Raw genomic sequence first — 15,423 nt, 5'->3', positions numbered from 1 at the left:
TCGTTTTAATAATGATCTGCGAGCCCTAATATGCAAGCTTCATCCGCAAGGATTCGCAAAATATGCATTAAGAGCAGCAATTGTGAAACATTCTATATATTACCATTGTGCCAAACAGATTAGTGTTTAAATTACTAATGATTACATTGTTGTAATGTATAACTTTTTCTCACACGGGGGATGGCTTTTATTTCAGCATTGCTCGTGGAAGAAAAAATATTGAGTCTATAATTTCGAAAACACAGTTATGATTTTATTGAAAAGTAAACTTTCAAATAATTTACAAGAACACACAATGTATTTTTCATAGTTTCACATTTTATTACAAAACTTGATTATGAATAGTGAAAACAAATTATCACTAAAAATCAAATCTCGATCTCACTTGCTTAAATCTCTTTTCAGATAATATAAAGGTAATGATTGATGTTGCTTGGCAACAGATGTCCAAACTTTAAAATTGTGTACTGTACAAATACACTATTGACATAGGTATAATGATATAAGAGAGCATTTATATGAAGCTTCTCCGCCATACACTCCTCCACACACAAACAAACATAATACTTCTAATAAATTGTATTTATTTTAAACTATAGCTTTGAAACTTATTCCAACATAATTCCAAATATATTAAAATACCAATATATTAAATACCAATAATTTAAATAGTTTAATCACTGTATTACTAGCACCAGCAAATCTTTTTTTTTTTCAGTGTGGAAATCACGTCATTGACAGAACTGAAACTAGTTTTAGACACTTAATAAATAATTCCAAAAACCTGAAGTGGTGAGATATTACTAGATTACAAACTTCATTTGCTTCAAAGATATATAAATAGTAAATAGCTTTCAACATGTTTTAAGTGCTCAAAAACAGGGGTAATTTTTCATGACTTGCATGGAGGCCTGTTTTTGAGCACTTGAAACATGCGGATGTTATTTCCTATCTATATATTTTTGAATCGAATAAAGTTTTTAATCTGTTAAAAGTTTTTAACATATTTCTAAGTTAATAGAAGATGCATTACTGATATGTAATAGCAATTATAATAATAATACATAATATAAATTTAAATATCTTTCAACCCCGTGTTTATTCATTTCTTAAATTAATGTTTATTTAAGCATATAAACAAATATGTAACAAAATTTTAAAATGATAGAAACAAAACTTTAAAATGATTGAAAATTTTATTTTTTGTTTTATGGAGCATTTTAAAGCAAAAACTTTAATTAATTTTAACTAACAAAGATACAAATATCATATTTTTTGAAACATTCGTATAAAAATTAAAAAAAATTTAAATATATTAATTAGAATTTCTTATTAGTTTCCCCAAGAATACATAATGAATTTCTTACTAATTTTATTATAAATTTTTTAAATTAAAAAAAATATGAGTTGATATATAAGGAGCATAATTACAAAATAAATAAGTGCAGGCGTCAATAAATTTAATTAAGAATTATTTATTAGGATTTCCCCTTAATGAACTAATGCGTAATAATAATTCCTTTTCTTTAAAAATTAGATATTAAGTAAAAAAATGAAAGAATCTTGTTACTAAAATCGAAAACAAATATCTTTCTGTAAAAAAAATCATTTATAATTTAACTTTCATTGTTTAATTAGGAATTATTTATGTCAAAAAAGTACATCTAAGAAATAACTAAAATACCTTTGTAAATTGAAATTATTTTAAATTACTTTCTAATTAAGATTACGATAATTAAGAAGGCATTCTTTTTTTAATAATTACAAAAAATCTTTCTACCCATTGCAGTACTTTTAGGGGAAGTTGATGATAAATATATTTGTATTATAATACAATAACCAGTATATTCCTACGATGAAAATCAAAATATATTTTTTCATGAAATGTTAGATTTGAATGTGTCTTATCCTCTTGCGTAGTTCCTGTACTTCAATAAATTCGAAATGTCCTATAAATTCATCATATCCTGGAATGAATTCAGTTCCATTTCCTGAAGTATTCGAATGAAATATTTACAATAGATGAAAGATGAACACAATACCCTGTTTGAAGGGTACTGAAATCTCGTGTTTAAATTGTCAATTGTGCATTTTCAGAAGAGCAGCTGTACACGAAGTGAAACGAAATGAGGCTTTTCTTTCGCAGAGAAAGGAAAGCAACGGGAAAGTGTTGTTTATTCAAACAGACGTTCGAAGTCTTTGATTAGCACCACACACAAAATGCACTTATCGCAGAAAAGGGTTTAAGAGGAACCTGGAGAACAGGCGTATTTCTTATTTGGAGTGAAGTGGTGTTGATTTCCATGACATGGTTGCCCATCTATCTTTAGTTCTCTCGTATTTTAAAGATAGTTGATGGGAGCAGAAATTAATATTTCATAAAACCTGTGGGGAAAAATAAATTTTGTTAATTATCTAGCTTGAATATTTTTTTCTTTCAAAAAGTACATAATGCTAAAGCTGTTTCACTAAAAAAACATGTGAAGCGTAAGCAATCTATGGAAAAAACCAACGCAGCTAGAAGCGTTTTAAGATTTTATCCAAATTGAGAAGTAGTGTAGCGCAGTGTATTCATATAGGATATTTTCTCAAATATCCTATATGATAATAATATTGTTTGAGCTTAAATAAAAAGAAGTATAACTGTCTTGATGTACAAAAATTGAAATAAAGGTTTCAACGGCATGGTATAAATTAAAAAAAATGCAAATTGTAATGAATGGTTTGTTGTTGTTGTGGCTTATCCTCCAATTCCTGAAGAAGTCAGACAAGGAACATCAGACCGTTGATCCTAAGAAAATCGAGAACCAGAAGGAGGGATAAGTATATATCCTTTCTGGAAAGTCCCGAACAGTCCAGGATGTGTTCGGGAGAAGACTGTTCAGTTTGACATTTGGAGCAGACCTCGAAGAATCTCCTGCCCACGAAAAATGAGAGACTTTTTGTGTGACAGCTTGCTAATCTGGAAATTGCGGTTTTAAAAGCTCAGTCACAATTAAGGGCGAATGAAGAACCTGGCTCTTTGTCCGCATACCAGTCATGGCAGGGAGGAATCTTCCACCCCTTCGAAATTTCAGAATTAACAATGGAGTGATGTTCTAGGAAGGTAAGAGTTGAAGAGGAAGGATTAGCGTGATAACAGCCCTCCTTGGCCAGTCCATCCGCCTGCCCATTGCCGTATATGTCAACATGAGATGGGATCCACTGAAAATAAACATCGTGGAATTTTGAAATGAATGGTTTGCAAAAATCGTCAGCACTCAAAATGGCCCTCTACAGACAGATAGAAGATAGTCTTTAGATGTAAAAACTTAGGACTATAAACAGCTCTGTGAATTTACTGCTCGATTGTTATGTTGGTAATTGTTTTGCGATTGTTATGTTGGTAAATTTTAATAAATTATCAAAGACTTTTACCCGAAACTGTTTTTTTTTTACCCTTTATTTACTCAATCATTATAAAAGAAAATTTATATCAAAATTTAATCCTAAATGATGCACAGTGTACTTACAATGTACATTTCAGTTAATAAATATCCAGAATCATATTATTGAAGCTAATAATGAAGGCCTTATGTCAAGTTTCACTAACGTAATATTAGTAGTTATCTAGTTTAAATAAATTTTTATTTAGATTTTTCTGAAAAGATGCATAGCAGTAAAAGTCTTTTGTTGTAGGAAAAAATGAAAGAATATTCTCAGAGGAAAGCCATGGAAAAGTACCAATTCAAAATATGACTTTCATCTTAAATGATAAATAGTGTATTCATATTGTAAATTTTAATCAATAAATGCTCATATTCATATTATTAGATCTTGGATCTAACTAAAAAAACAAAATCCTTGAGTCAATTTTATAGAAAAAAAAATTTAGCTATCGAAGTTTAAAAATTTTTGTGTAGCTTTTTTTCACAATATACGCTGTTGTTGTTGTTGTTCATTTACGTCGTAGTAGAGCTGTACAATGGGCTATTGGCGACGGTCTGGGAAACATCCCTGAGGATGATCCGAAGACATGCCATCACAATTTTGATCCTCTGCAGAGGGGATGGCACCCCCGTTTCGATAGCCCGCGACCTTCACGCGAAGTCAAGCACTTTCCGGTAGCACAGTTTAACGAGGACCAATACCGCACACCCTCGGTCCCTACGCAGACTGATNCGGAGGGGATGGCACCCCCGCTTCGGTAGCCCGACGACCTGCGCGCGCCCGATAGCACTTTACGGTAGCACAGTTTAACGAGGACCAATACCGCACACCCTCGGTCCCTACGCAGACTGATCCAAGTGGTCACCCACCCGCACACTGACTGCAGCCAGTGATGCTTGACTTCGGTAATCTGATGGGAACCGTGTCTTAATCAGTCCACTGCGGGACCACAATATACGCAATTGTCAAAGTAGTTTGTTGTTAAAATTAAAAGAACGTTTTCAAAAAGAAGGATTCTATTTAAAACTAAATAATGGATAACAAGGCTCGTCTAACTTTAAGCCTAATTTATAACTTGCAAGCTTACGGGATATTTGATAAATTTATATTCTGATTCGTATATTGGAGTGTAACTCAAACATAGAAAAACCTTTGAAATATTTTAGTCAAATTTTAAAGAAATCTCGCTAAAAAAGGACGGTACTGGATTCTACCGAACTGCTATTTACACCGCAGGTAGCAAACATGTCGAGAAAGTGAGCTTAAGACTTCTATTTAATATGCAAGCGTCGGTTGCTGGGGGAACAATGTAAACCGAAAAATCCAGGTGTACTCTGAAGAAAATATAGGTTCATGTTATTTAATAAGAAACTTCTTTAGTTGGAAAAGACTTAAACTTTCATTCTTTAGTTTGCACTATTTTTGTCTTCTTTGAGGCCTTTTTGTCGTATTCTATAGAATAAAATTTAATTTCGATTCATAATGCCGAAAATTCTAATCCGGTTTGCAAGATTTGCTTGTTGGGAATCTAAAAATTGCTATTTATTAAAGGTAAATGGAACATAAAGGGCAAAACTACTTAAGGCGGTTGGCTTAATTACAAGTCGCTGATCGATGCATTCATGACTGTCAACTATCTAGAAGCAAAAGAAGTTAATAATTAATATAATAATACTACTTCAAAGTATATCTTTTTTTTTTCCTTGGAAGATATTTCTTGAAATTTTTCATACTCAAGACATTTTTAAAACAATTTTTCACTGTTTTGAAGTCAGATGAAGTCAGATTCATGTGATCTCAAATGCAATAATTGTATTGCATCTTAATATGTCTGATATTCTACAGTTAATATATATTTGCCTCATACTGAGTGCTTCGTATGGCGTCAATCCACTGACGTTCCTCACCAAATTACAAACTGTTTACGTTGGTTTTTCATTTTGTTTACATTTTATGGGATTCTCGACATCCATCGCATGTTTGCAGAATTATCTACTACAACACCAGATTTTCTGATGTTTTATAACATACATTTAAGATTTTTGTGACAATCATCCACAGCTTATTTTCAGTTTAACTATCTGGGGCATCTGTTAAGTTTAAATTAATTAAGATATATACCGCAGTAGTTCTAGACATTAACTCTTTTTTTTACTTCTCATGTCACTCCAGAGCTGCAAAACGAAAGGTTATTTTACTGACGATATGTTTGTGTAGTGAATTGTGACTGCAATGTTGGAGTTTGCAATCTCATGTCAGTGTTGTCTAGCAAAGTTATCTTACATGCAATATTAAGGTCGACTCTAGTATATTGTAACTACATTGTTTGAGTTTGAAATCTCAGGTTACTTTTATCTAGCGAAGTTGTCTTACAAGTAATATTAATGTCGACTGTAATAAAATCTAGTGGGGATACTAATGTTGCAGCTAGTAATCTCAGATTTCTGTTGTCTAGCTAAGTTACTTAACATGCAATATTAAGCTCAATTCCAGTTGACTTGTTGATGTGTACAAGTGTATTTTAAATTGATTTTTAAAAACTCGCGATACCTCTTAACGATTTGAAATAATTTTGCCCATGAACTCTTACAATACTTGAATCGTTTGATGATTCATTATTTCCCATAATAAAAGGTGTCAATTATTTTCTAAAACACAATTGTTTTTATTTTTTCCAACTCATGCTTCACAGTGCTGCATATTTCAATTGAATAAAAGTTAAACTATGCTGTTAAAGATAATTTTTAATCTACTTAATGTGATAATGCAACTAATATTTCTGATATAAAACATGATTGTTTTAATTTTTTCTAACTGACGCTTCACAGTGCAGAGTATTTTAATTGAATAAAAGTTAAACTATACTGTTAAAGATAATTTTTAATCTACTTAATGCAACAATGCAAGTAATATTTCTGATATGTATAAATTTAACTTAGCGACAAAAAATAATTGCAATATTTTTGGAAATTTTTAAATTTTGCAAATTAAGATTGTATAGAATTGATATAAGAGCAGCAGACATGCATACATATGATTTATAATTGAAAATTCTATAAGTTTATATTGCATATCTTCATAGATATTTTATTCTGTGTGTAAGTTTTGTATTGTTAAATTAATCTTTCAACAAAAAAAAATCTTAAAATGCCCACAACAAAGTTTTATAGTTTTATTCGAATGTACATAGCTATTTTGTTACTATGTTATCAAATTTATAAAGAATGAATAAACTTTTCTTTACTAAATTGAATTCATTTTTTTCTGTTGCATAGAATGAATAAAAAATTCTAAATACCTCTCAGATATTTTTAAAATAGCGGCGTAAGAGAAAAAAAAAAGAAGAAAAAAATCACGGAAATCTCGACAAAAGATTTCCCAAGGGGTAACTAAACACCGCAGCACAGAAAAAGCAAAGATTTTCTGAACGAAGCAACTGTCGAGGGGGAAAAACTACATTAAAAATATTTAGTTACTTTAGACTGTTTACTTTTCAAACTTTCTTAAAGTTAGATATACTGTAACAGAAAAACAGAGCCATTCTAATGTTGTAAAAAACACCATAATATTTTGAGCCAACTTAAAATTTATTGAATACGTAACGCTTCTTCCATTTTAATTCTCTTATTACGAAAATATTTCATATTTTTTCACTGATATTTTAAACAAGATTGAAAAATTATTGAATACGCAGCCATTGTTTTTTTTCTTCCTTTTTTTCTGATTGCAATGATATCGAATAGGTAGCATGTTGTCATTTACTGCTACTTTTTAAGATTTTTCTCTGATATTTAATATTTCTAAAGCACGTCAAATTCTTTTTTCCAATAAGTTACCATTTTTCAGATTAATTATTGATTTGTTACTAAAATTTGTATTTTACAACTTATCCTGAGCCCCCCAGGTGGCCGAGTGTTTAGCGTGCCTGACTGAGAAGCCACTGGCTGCGGGTTTGAATCCCGCTCTGGGCATGGATGTTTATCTCTCTCTGTGTTGTCTTCCGATATGAGTATGTATGAAAGTGGCCCACCCTATGAACGGGTATTTGTGGCAGTGTGGCGTGGGTAATGCTGCTCACTTCCGTGACTTTGGTTCACAGGTGCCCACTGGGTAACGATAAATGAGCAACACTTCCGGCATCTTCTAAGGCGAAGAAGGACAGTTCAGTGCCTGCCGTAATTAGAAAAAAAAACTTATCCAGAAAAGCCACAAATACGGATGAAAAAACAACAAAAATGTCACTCATCTAAATCTAAACATTATTTTTAAAAATTTCTCCTAAATCTTCGGCCGAACACAAGCATTATTAGTTAGTCAATAAATAAAAATTAGGTTACATTGTAATTTTTTATCAGCTCAATATGAATCTCTGTGGTTGTATAGCTTAATTATTTTGATTCATAAAAGAAGGTTTAATTATTAAAAGGTTTCAGAATAGACATTATGTGAGCAGAAACATTTAGATACCTCATTAGAAGTTAATTTCCACTTTGTTTCATACGTCTGTCTGTCTGTTTTTTGGTTTGTTCGTCGCTCGAGGGATCGTCCACTCAGCTCGAAGTGTTGTCGTTCCAGATGTAGGCGTTGAAACTGGTGAGAGTGTATGCAGGGGCACTGGTGGATGCTGATTTGGAGAAGTGTACTCCCTTAAAGGTTGTAGAGGACCTGTTGGCATCTGAGGAACAGAAGGAGAAGGCACCTGCTTAAGTAATGGTCTCTGATGAACACCCTAATCAGAAAGGACGAGCATTTTTTAGAAACTTCTACAACTTATTGTTACTTAGATGATTTTAGAATCAATCCAAAATTAAGGTATAGGATTTCAAAGTTAAGGTATGGAATTCCCAAGTGAAAGTTTTACAGAATGAAAGATCGATTGCACGCAATTTTTTTCTTAATCGCATAACATGACACCAGAACTTCTAAACAAACTATAATTACAAATTAACTTTCTTTTTTCAATCTTTGAGCTATAAGAAAGTAATAACGACGTTGATCTTACAATTCGCAGTGCGCGGGGCAAAAATACAGTCAAGTTCTATACCATTCAGTGATATTAGTCGTAAACGCTTATGTACTCTCAGATCAAAAGTTTGAATGTCAGTTGAAATCTCGAAAGAATTACCAGAAGATGTTGATTTAGATTTTCTGTGAAAATTCTATGGGGTTTTTGGAGAAAGAAAACGAATGTCAGATAGAATTGTTAACAGAAAGAACAATAGAACTGTTAGAGAAGTAAAGGAGAAGAAAACAGAATTGGAATAATTCAGATCAGAAAGATTTTTTCCGACAGATCAGACTCAATATATAAAATTAAGAAAGAATATTAAAAAATCGGCAGAGATGGTCTAGAAAATTGCATGCCGGATTTTTGCCAGAAAACCAAGAGGTTGCTGGCTGAGGCGAAGCAAGCAGACATTATCAGAACCTTAAAATATTACAGGAAAGGATGCAAACGAACGTTGAGCCTAATACAAGCAGGGTAGCTAAATATAGCTGAAATTACCCTGCTTGTATTAGGCTGAATCCGTAGAGATTATTTAAGAGATATTTATTATTATCAATAAATTCATTAATATCAATAAATTCATTAATATCAATAAATTCATTAATATCAATAAATGTCTTTATGATGGAAGTAAAGCACAGTTTGAGGTAGATTAGGTACTTACAGACTTTGACGCTCTAACAGGAGTAATATAGGGATACGCATTATCTGGGTTTTTTCTTCCTCTCTTGTCATTGACTTGATAATAAAGAATTCCACTTAAGAGCGAAAAAAAAAAACAGATGGAACTTAACGCCACACTTAAACATTTTGTTTACGCCATGAGAATTAATGCAAAATATAATAATAGGAGGAAAAAAATGAAGAAGTGATTATTTCATCTGTCTTAGAAAAATAGTAAACAATCAAGAAGGTAACAGTGATTATATTACGATTTTTTTGCTGTTTTTTTCTTTAACGTTAATTAGCTGAACTGCAAATTATCTATAAGTTAAAGGCGTAATTTTTTGCAGTTCGCCAATGCTACAAAATTAATATCCAAGAATTAATATTCAACTCCTTACGTTACATATGTAGTTGTTTATTTAGATTTATGCCTGGACTCTATTGCAAATGCCTGTACAAAAAAGAAGCAGTTGTTATTTAGAAAAACATTTATGTTTACTTTCCCCCAGTGAGAACAGAGGCAGTAAAACTGTAGAATAAAAGATGGATTGCAAGCAATTTTTTTCTTAACTACATAACATACCGAAACTTCTAAGCAAAATATGATCACAACTCTAGCTTTCCTTTTTTTTTCAAGCTTTGAGTTGAGCAGAAAGCAATAACAACGTTGATCTTACAATTCGCAGTAGGCGGGGCAAAAACACAGTCAAGTTCTATACCGTGAAGCGGTGTTAGTCACAAATCCTTTCGTACGCTCAGAACAATAGTCTGGATATCAGTTTAAATCCCGAAAGAATTACCAGAAGATGTTGATTTAGGTGGTTGAATCTTACAAGAGACGATTCACGACTGGCATAATTCACCCCAAATGGTCGTTCTAGTGTCTTTTGCAGCATTTCTGGAAGGCACAGTTGCATGAAAAAGAATACCCAATGGCTCAAAATAAATAAATAAGGGCAAAAATAGTAATAAAAATAGAACAAAAACAGAAAGAAAAACTCTGGGAGCGAGAGTAGAATTTACGAGCCGGACGCGGTACTTATCACAAGCAGACTTAAAAGTTAGATTTTTGTTTTCGAATTTCCCTATTTTTTCATTTCCTCTGAGAGCTGTGTTTGATAATGTTTATTGCCATAAAAACTAATAAAAATGAGATAAAGATGGGGGATAGTATTTATTTACGTTTTCCGGTACGAATGTTGGAAGTTGTAGTTATTTTTTCTAGCTTTGGTTGTTCATTATAAAGCAATATGTTTTCAATTTTCTTTCACGTCGTAAAACTTTTAAAAGATAAGAGAATGTTGAAATATGAGTCAAAAATCATTTAAAAGATTTGTTTTTGTGATTTTATCTTTTTTTATTTCTTCCCAAGCATTGCGTGTGTTTTTGTTTATTTTCGTTTTGTTACACATTTTTACTCAGTTTGCATTCAGCATTCCGAAAAGAAATAAATGTGGACTATAAATAAAAATTTAACATTTTTGCACAATTTACAAATCCAACGGAGCGTTGGATGTATCAAATCCGAAAGTTAAAAAACAAAATTGCAAGTAAATACAATATTTCATTTTCGAGAATTTAAATCTTTGTTATCGAACCTTTTAAATAAATATTTTGTTCTGAAACCGAAATAAAAGTATTAATCTTTTTTAAATAAAAAAAGAAAGGAAAAGGAAAGAAAAAGCCTCATTTATCTCTGAGAATGAAAAAAAAAACCGAAAATAAATTTTGTCGATGGTTTTTCTTAATGAATTATATAAGGTACTTCGGGGAAACGATAGCTAATGTTAAAAAATAAAGGCAATTACGATTTTTATTAAATAAACTAAAGGGATTTAATTAATTCTGTTCCCGAAAAATGTTCAAATCAAATATGTTAGTTAAATATATGAAAAAGTAGATCAGTCAATTGTAGAATACTAGATTGCAAGAGAATATTTAAAATTGTAAATGCAAATATTAATAATCAATATTATGTAAACAATTAATTTTCCCTTTTATTTTTATTTTCTTTTTATTTAAAATAATAGATAATAATTAGTGATCCATTTGGAATTTTCTTTCGAATGATTTTTAAAAACGTATGTTGCTTGCTATCCTAATTTAATATTAACAGATGTTTTAAAAGTGTTTTAGGTGTTTGACTGTATGGCGAAATGGGTTTAAGCAGCTTTGCGTTGATTCAAAATGTCATAGGGAACTCTTGATAAACTCATCAAATTGAGCTAATACTAACTTAAACGAGATTTGAAAATTAGTGATATAATTCGAGGTCGTGGGAATGTTATTTTCCAAATGAAGGCAAACTCTCCTAACAGGGACTAGGTACATTCAGTTTCGTAACTAATTGTAAAAACTTTCTTTTTTGTCTATTAAAACTTTTGCACAATATTTTGTTAATCAAAATACTATTAGTTTAACACCTTCTACAAAAACAAAAAAAGAGAAAAAAATTTTCGAAAGTTCTTCTATTCTTCAAACATTTCTTAGATTTCTCTGAACTCTTTTTAGAATTCTTTTACAATTTTATTAGAAACTACTCTCGATCCAGATATACGAAAAATGCTGTATATCAATTAACTCGAAAAATTTGCGAGCTAAATTAAATTTAAGAATAAGTTTAACGACACAAAAAGAAAACGAATTTTTAAGCATTCCTAGCTTAGCCTTCTTCAGTGGCGCTCTTGCAACGCTGCTTTTCTTGAAATTTCATCATGAAAAAAATATTAAATGTGATGAATGTGAAACTAATGAATGTGAATACGTACCCAGCTACCGGGAGCATAATCCATACTACTGAAGGCTGTATTGGTTTCATTTACCAATCTCGTTTCCCATGGTAAACCGTCTCCATGTCTGTCTGGTTTGTGTATATCTCCAATTTTGAGAGAGTCTGATGTCATTTCTACACCTTGAAAAAAGTAATATTCATATAAGAAAATAATATTCATTAAGTTTGATGATAAATAATATTCATTAAGTTTGTTATAACACAATATTTACAAGTTAAAGTAGTCGTTAGCCATTTGAAGTGATGAGACATTTTTTTTTTAAGTTTTCATTTTATCAGTTTGATACTTAAAAATAAGAATATTTTTTGTTAATTAATAACAAATTCAAGGAGGAATTTTTTTAAATTCTTATTTTGAAGTTTGTTGAAATTCACCATTTCTGCAGATTTTTCTCACACGCAGAAAAGGTATTAACGGTAAAGTGAAACATAGTTATTTCAAATTAAAAAAGAGTAAATGCAAAGTTCTGCCCTGTTTGCACTCCATGAAAACTATAATAAATTTAAAGTGCTTTTTTTCTGAAATTTCTTAACAATAATAAGTGATATTTATGATACATATACAAAAGTGTTGTTTTATATACATAATACGTATATATATATAATACATACTTTAAAATGACGTAAAAAATTGCATACCTAACAATTAAATATTATTATTAAATAAAATAATAAAAAAAAATGGTCGAAAACTTTCAATTGCTTTCCTGATCAAACAATAGGGGCCATATTTTTCAGATTGTGGCTATCCCTTATATTTTAGGAGTCAGAAATCCGAATTCGTCGAAAGAAAAGTATGTTTTTTCAGAGAAAGTACGGTTTTGTGTCTAATTTAGTAATTGAAAAATATCATCAGCACTAATTAATTAGCATATTAGAGGTTACCCCCTTGAACCATTAAGATTGAGTCTTAGAAAGTGAATATGCGATCAGTAAATCGAAAGTTATTCAGAGCAGTCCGTCTTTTTCTTCCTTTTTTTCTGTATATAAAAATATTTTCCGCGGTGTATAAAAATATACTGCTTGACCCATGTTAAAATCAATATCATATTCGAGAATTGTCTGATACTCGTTTTGAGACATTATTTGTGAGATAACAGTCATTAAGTTTAAGGAAATAATAAATAATTGATTTAAAGTGTGTAGTAAAAAATATTTAGAAAGTAAGTTGATTGATACTTTGATAAAAATAATAGGTAGATTTATAGATATGTGGGGGCGGAGTTATCGACCATGGCAACCTTCATCTATCAAAAGGAACCTCGTGATTGAATCAAGTTAACAAGTCTTATATACCAGTGAATTAATTTTAATTTTCGTAGAATAGAATTCGATGAACGGATACCACTAGTTGCTGCACTTGTGAAAGAGCAGGAGAGCTGGTTTTAAGGTCGCCGGGTTTTTGAGGACTGAATGTGAGAGGTGTATTAACTTCACAGTCGTAGTCGTTCCTGTGTTGCCATTAACAGTCGAGTGTATGCAGGCAGACGTTGCGTTTAATCGAGACGAGACTGAGTAGCAACAGCGTAAGGAGGTGGATAATGTCGCAGACACAAGTAGCAAGTCAACTGTTCAATGAGGACTATCCATCGAAGTAGGCGTTACCAGAAAGAAGTGGGCGTTACTGCGTGTTCAAATCATGTCCGAAGGTCACCAACGTGGGGAGTTATCGACCATGCCAGAGTTCATCTATCAAAAGGTACCTCATGATTGAATCAAGAGCTAGCATGTCTAATATACCAGTGAATTGATGCTTAATTTTCGTAGTGGTAGTTACGCCACAGATCAAAAGTTTTTGCAAATGTTGTATTATATTGGAATTAAATTAGTAGATCAAAAGTTCTATAGATATACCATGTGTGATGAGTTCAAAAAGAGCAACTCTGTTAGAATTCAAAAATGGTGGAAAGACAAAATATCTGTAATATCAAACTGAATCAGACTTGAAATGGAGACTGAGTGATGAACCGACCTTTAACCAAACGTTGTCTTGTGACCCCCTAGTGGAATGCCATTAGAATACATTGTCTTAAAAAAGTTCCTTAGGCTTTACATAATGCATAGAGTAGCACAACGTATATCGTTTTGTAAAAATTTATTCTTTAACGAATTTTAAAGTCCATATATATATATATACANATATATATATATATATATAACTATATATATATAAGAAAATAGCGAGCACTTCTCTCATAATAAAGCAATATCGTTTTTAAAAGTATTGACTGTACGTTCTTTATTATAAGTGTTTTTCATTATTTTATTATGACTATTATTTTCTACATTTATGATATACATTATGAAATAATTTCTCTCATTATTTTAAGACGAATTATTATAGTTTTTGAGTAATTTAGTTAAACACATTCATGAAAACTTATAAATATTCAGTTTCTGATACAAAAGCCTAACTATTATTTTCTAATTTAAATAAATCGTTATTTAAGAAAATCCAAAGAAAAGTTTATATATTCTTTTCTCCATTATCGTAAAATCCCTCATAATCTGAATATTACTTCTTATTCAATAAATACTTTCGCTAATTTAAGAAAAAATGAAAACTTAAGTACTTAATTATCTTAAGGCTTTTAATATGACGCAAATATTGTAAAAGTTTATTACTATCTTTCTCTGTTTCTGATGATTCAATTTAATCTATTTTTTAGTTGAAAATTTAATACTCTAATTTAAATACTTTGCTGTAATAATAATTTTAAATAATCATAGAAGCTTATAAATATTCTTTTCCATTATAGCGAAATCATTAACAATCTGATAATAACTTTTTCTCAATAACTCAGCAAATGTTCGATTTAACGTATAAGTGACATCCTTCTCTGCGTGGGATATACAGTTAAGACTAAAACAATAATGCATTCTATTCTTTAAAACGAACAATAAACTGATTTATCTTTTTGGACATTAAGTTTAACACAAGAAAGTTTATGGATATCCTGGCTAAATATAGTCGAACTTTCATTTTACAATATAATTCTCTAATTTAAATACGTTGTTATTCTATGCATTTTAAATTAACGCATAGAGAAGTTTATGAATGTTCTTCTCCGTTACAGCGAAATCACTAACAATCTGAAGATAACTTCTTCACGATGGCTTGGCGCATGTTTGAGATTGTCTAAGAGAGAGAGAGAGCTATAAAGGGAGTGGAGTCTTTTATCATCGTCAAAGAGAAATGTAACGGTCATATCTTCCGAGCCAACTGTTCATCACATTAATCACAGATGTATAATTCTCAGCTAAATTATAACTAAAAGCTCTTAACTTAGGGCGTTGTCTTCCAGAAAATGGTGATATTGCGTTTGTTCAAGAAGTCCAGATACGATTACAGTTACTGAAATAAAAAGGAGTTATAGGAAGAAAATTTACTTTAGTTTTTAAGCTGTTATTAATTATTCGGACATTCATAATTTTGTTATTAAAAATAAAGAAAATGTTACAGTATGGTTGTAGTATACTGATAAAAAAAGTTATTTCTTTCTTTGAAGAAAAGTTTTCCCAATTATAG

At 30.8% G+C, this 15,423-nt stretch overlaps 1 protein-coding gene across 2 annotated transcripts in view; it reads right to left on the bottom strand.

The window, feature by feature from the left end:
* Positions 1 to 231: 231 nt before the first annotated feature.
* Positions 232 to 15,423, bottom strand: part of LOC107436142 (protein turtle homolog B) — a 409,568-nt gene continuing 394,376 nt past the window's right edge. The window contains exons 12-14 of one of the 2 annotated variants that reach the window (XM_071179194.1): positions 11,872 to 12,014; positions 7,897 to 8,158; positions 232 to 2,385 (exon numbers count right to left, since the gene is read on the bottom strand). In XM_071179194.1, the coding sequence (XP_071035295.1) occupies positions 7,925 to 8,158; positions 11,872 to 12,014 (377 nt within the window). In that variant the 3' untranslated portion in view covers positions 232 to 2,385; positions 7,897 to 7,924. The remainder of the gene's footprint in view (positions 2,386 to 7,896; positions 8,159 to 11,871; positions 12,015 to 15,423) is intronic. The other variant, XM_071179196.1, reaches the window with a different exon arrangement.

This window comes from Parasteatoda tepidariorum, chromosome 1 (assembly GCF_043381705.1).
Source record: "Parasteatoda tepidariorum isolate YZ-2023 chromosome 1, CAS_Ptep_4.0, whole genome shotgun sequence".
In the NCBI taxonomy this organism is placed as follows: domain Eukaryota; kingdom Metazoa; phylum Arthropoda; class Arachnida; order Araneae; family Theridiidae; genus Parasteatoda; species Parasteatoda tepidariorum.
Note: the sequence above shows the minus strand (reverse complement) of the source record. Positions and strands in the feature narration are given on the sequence as shown.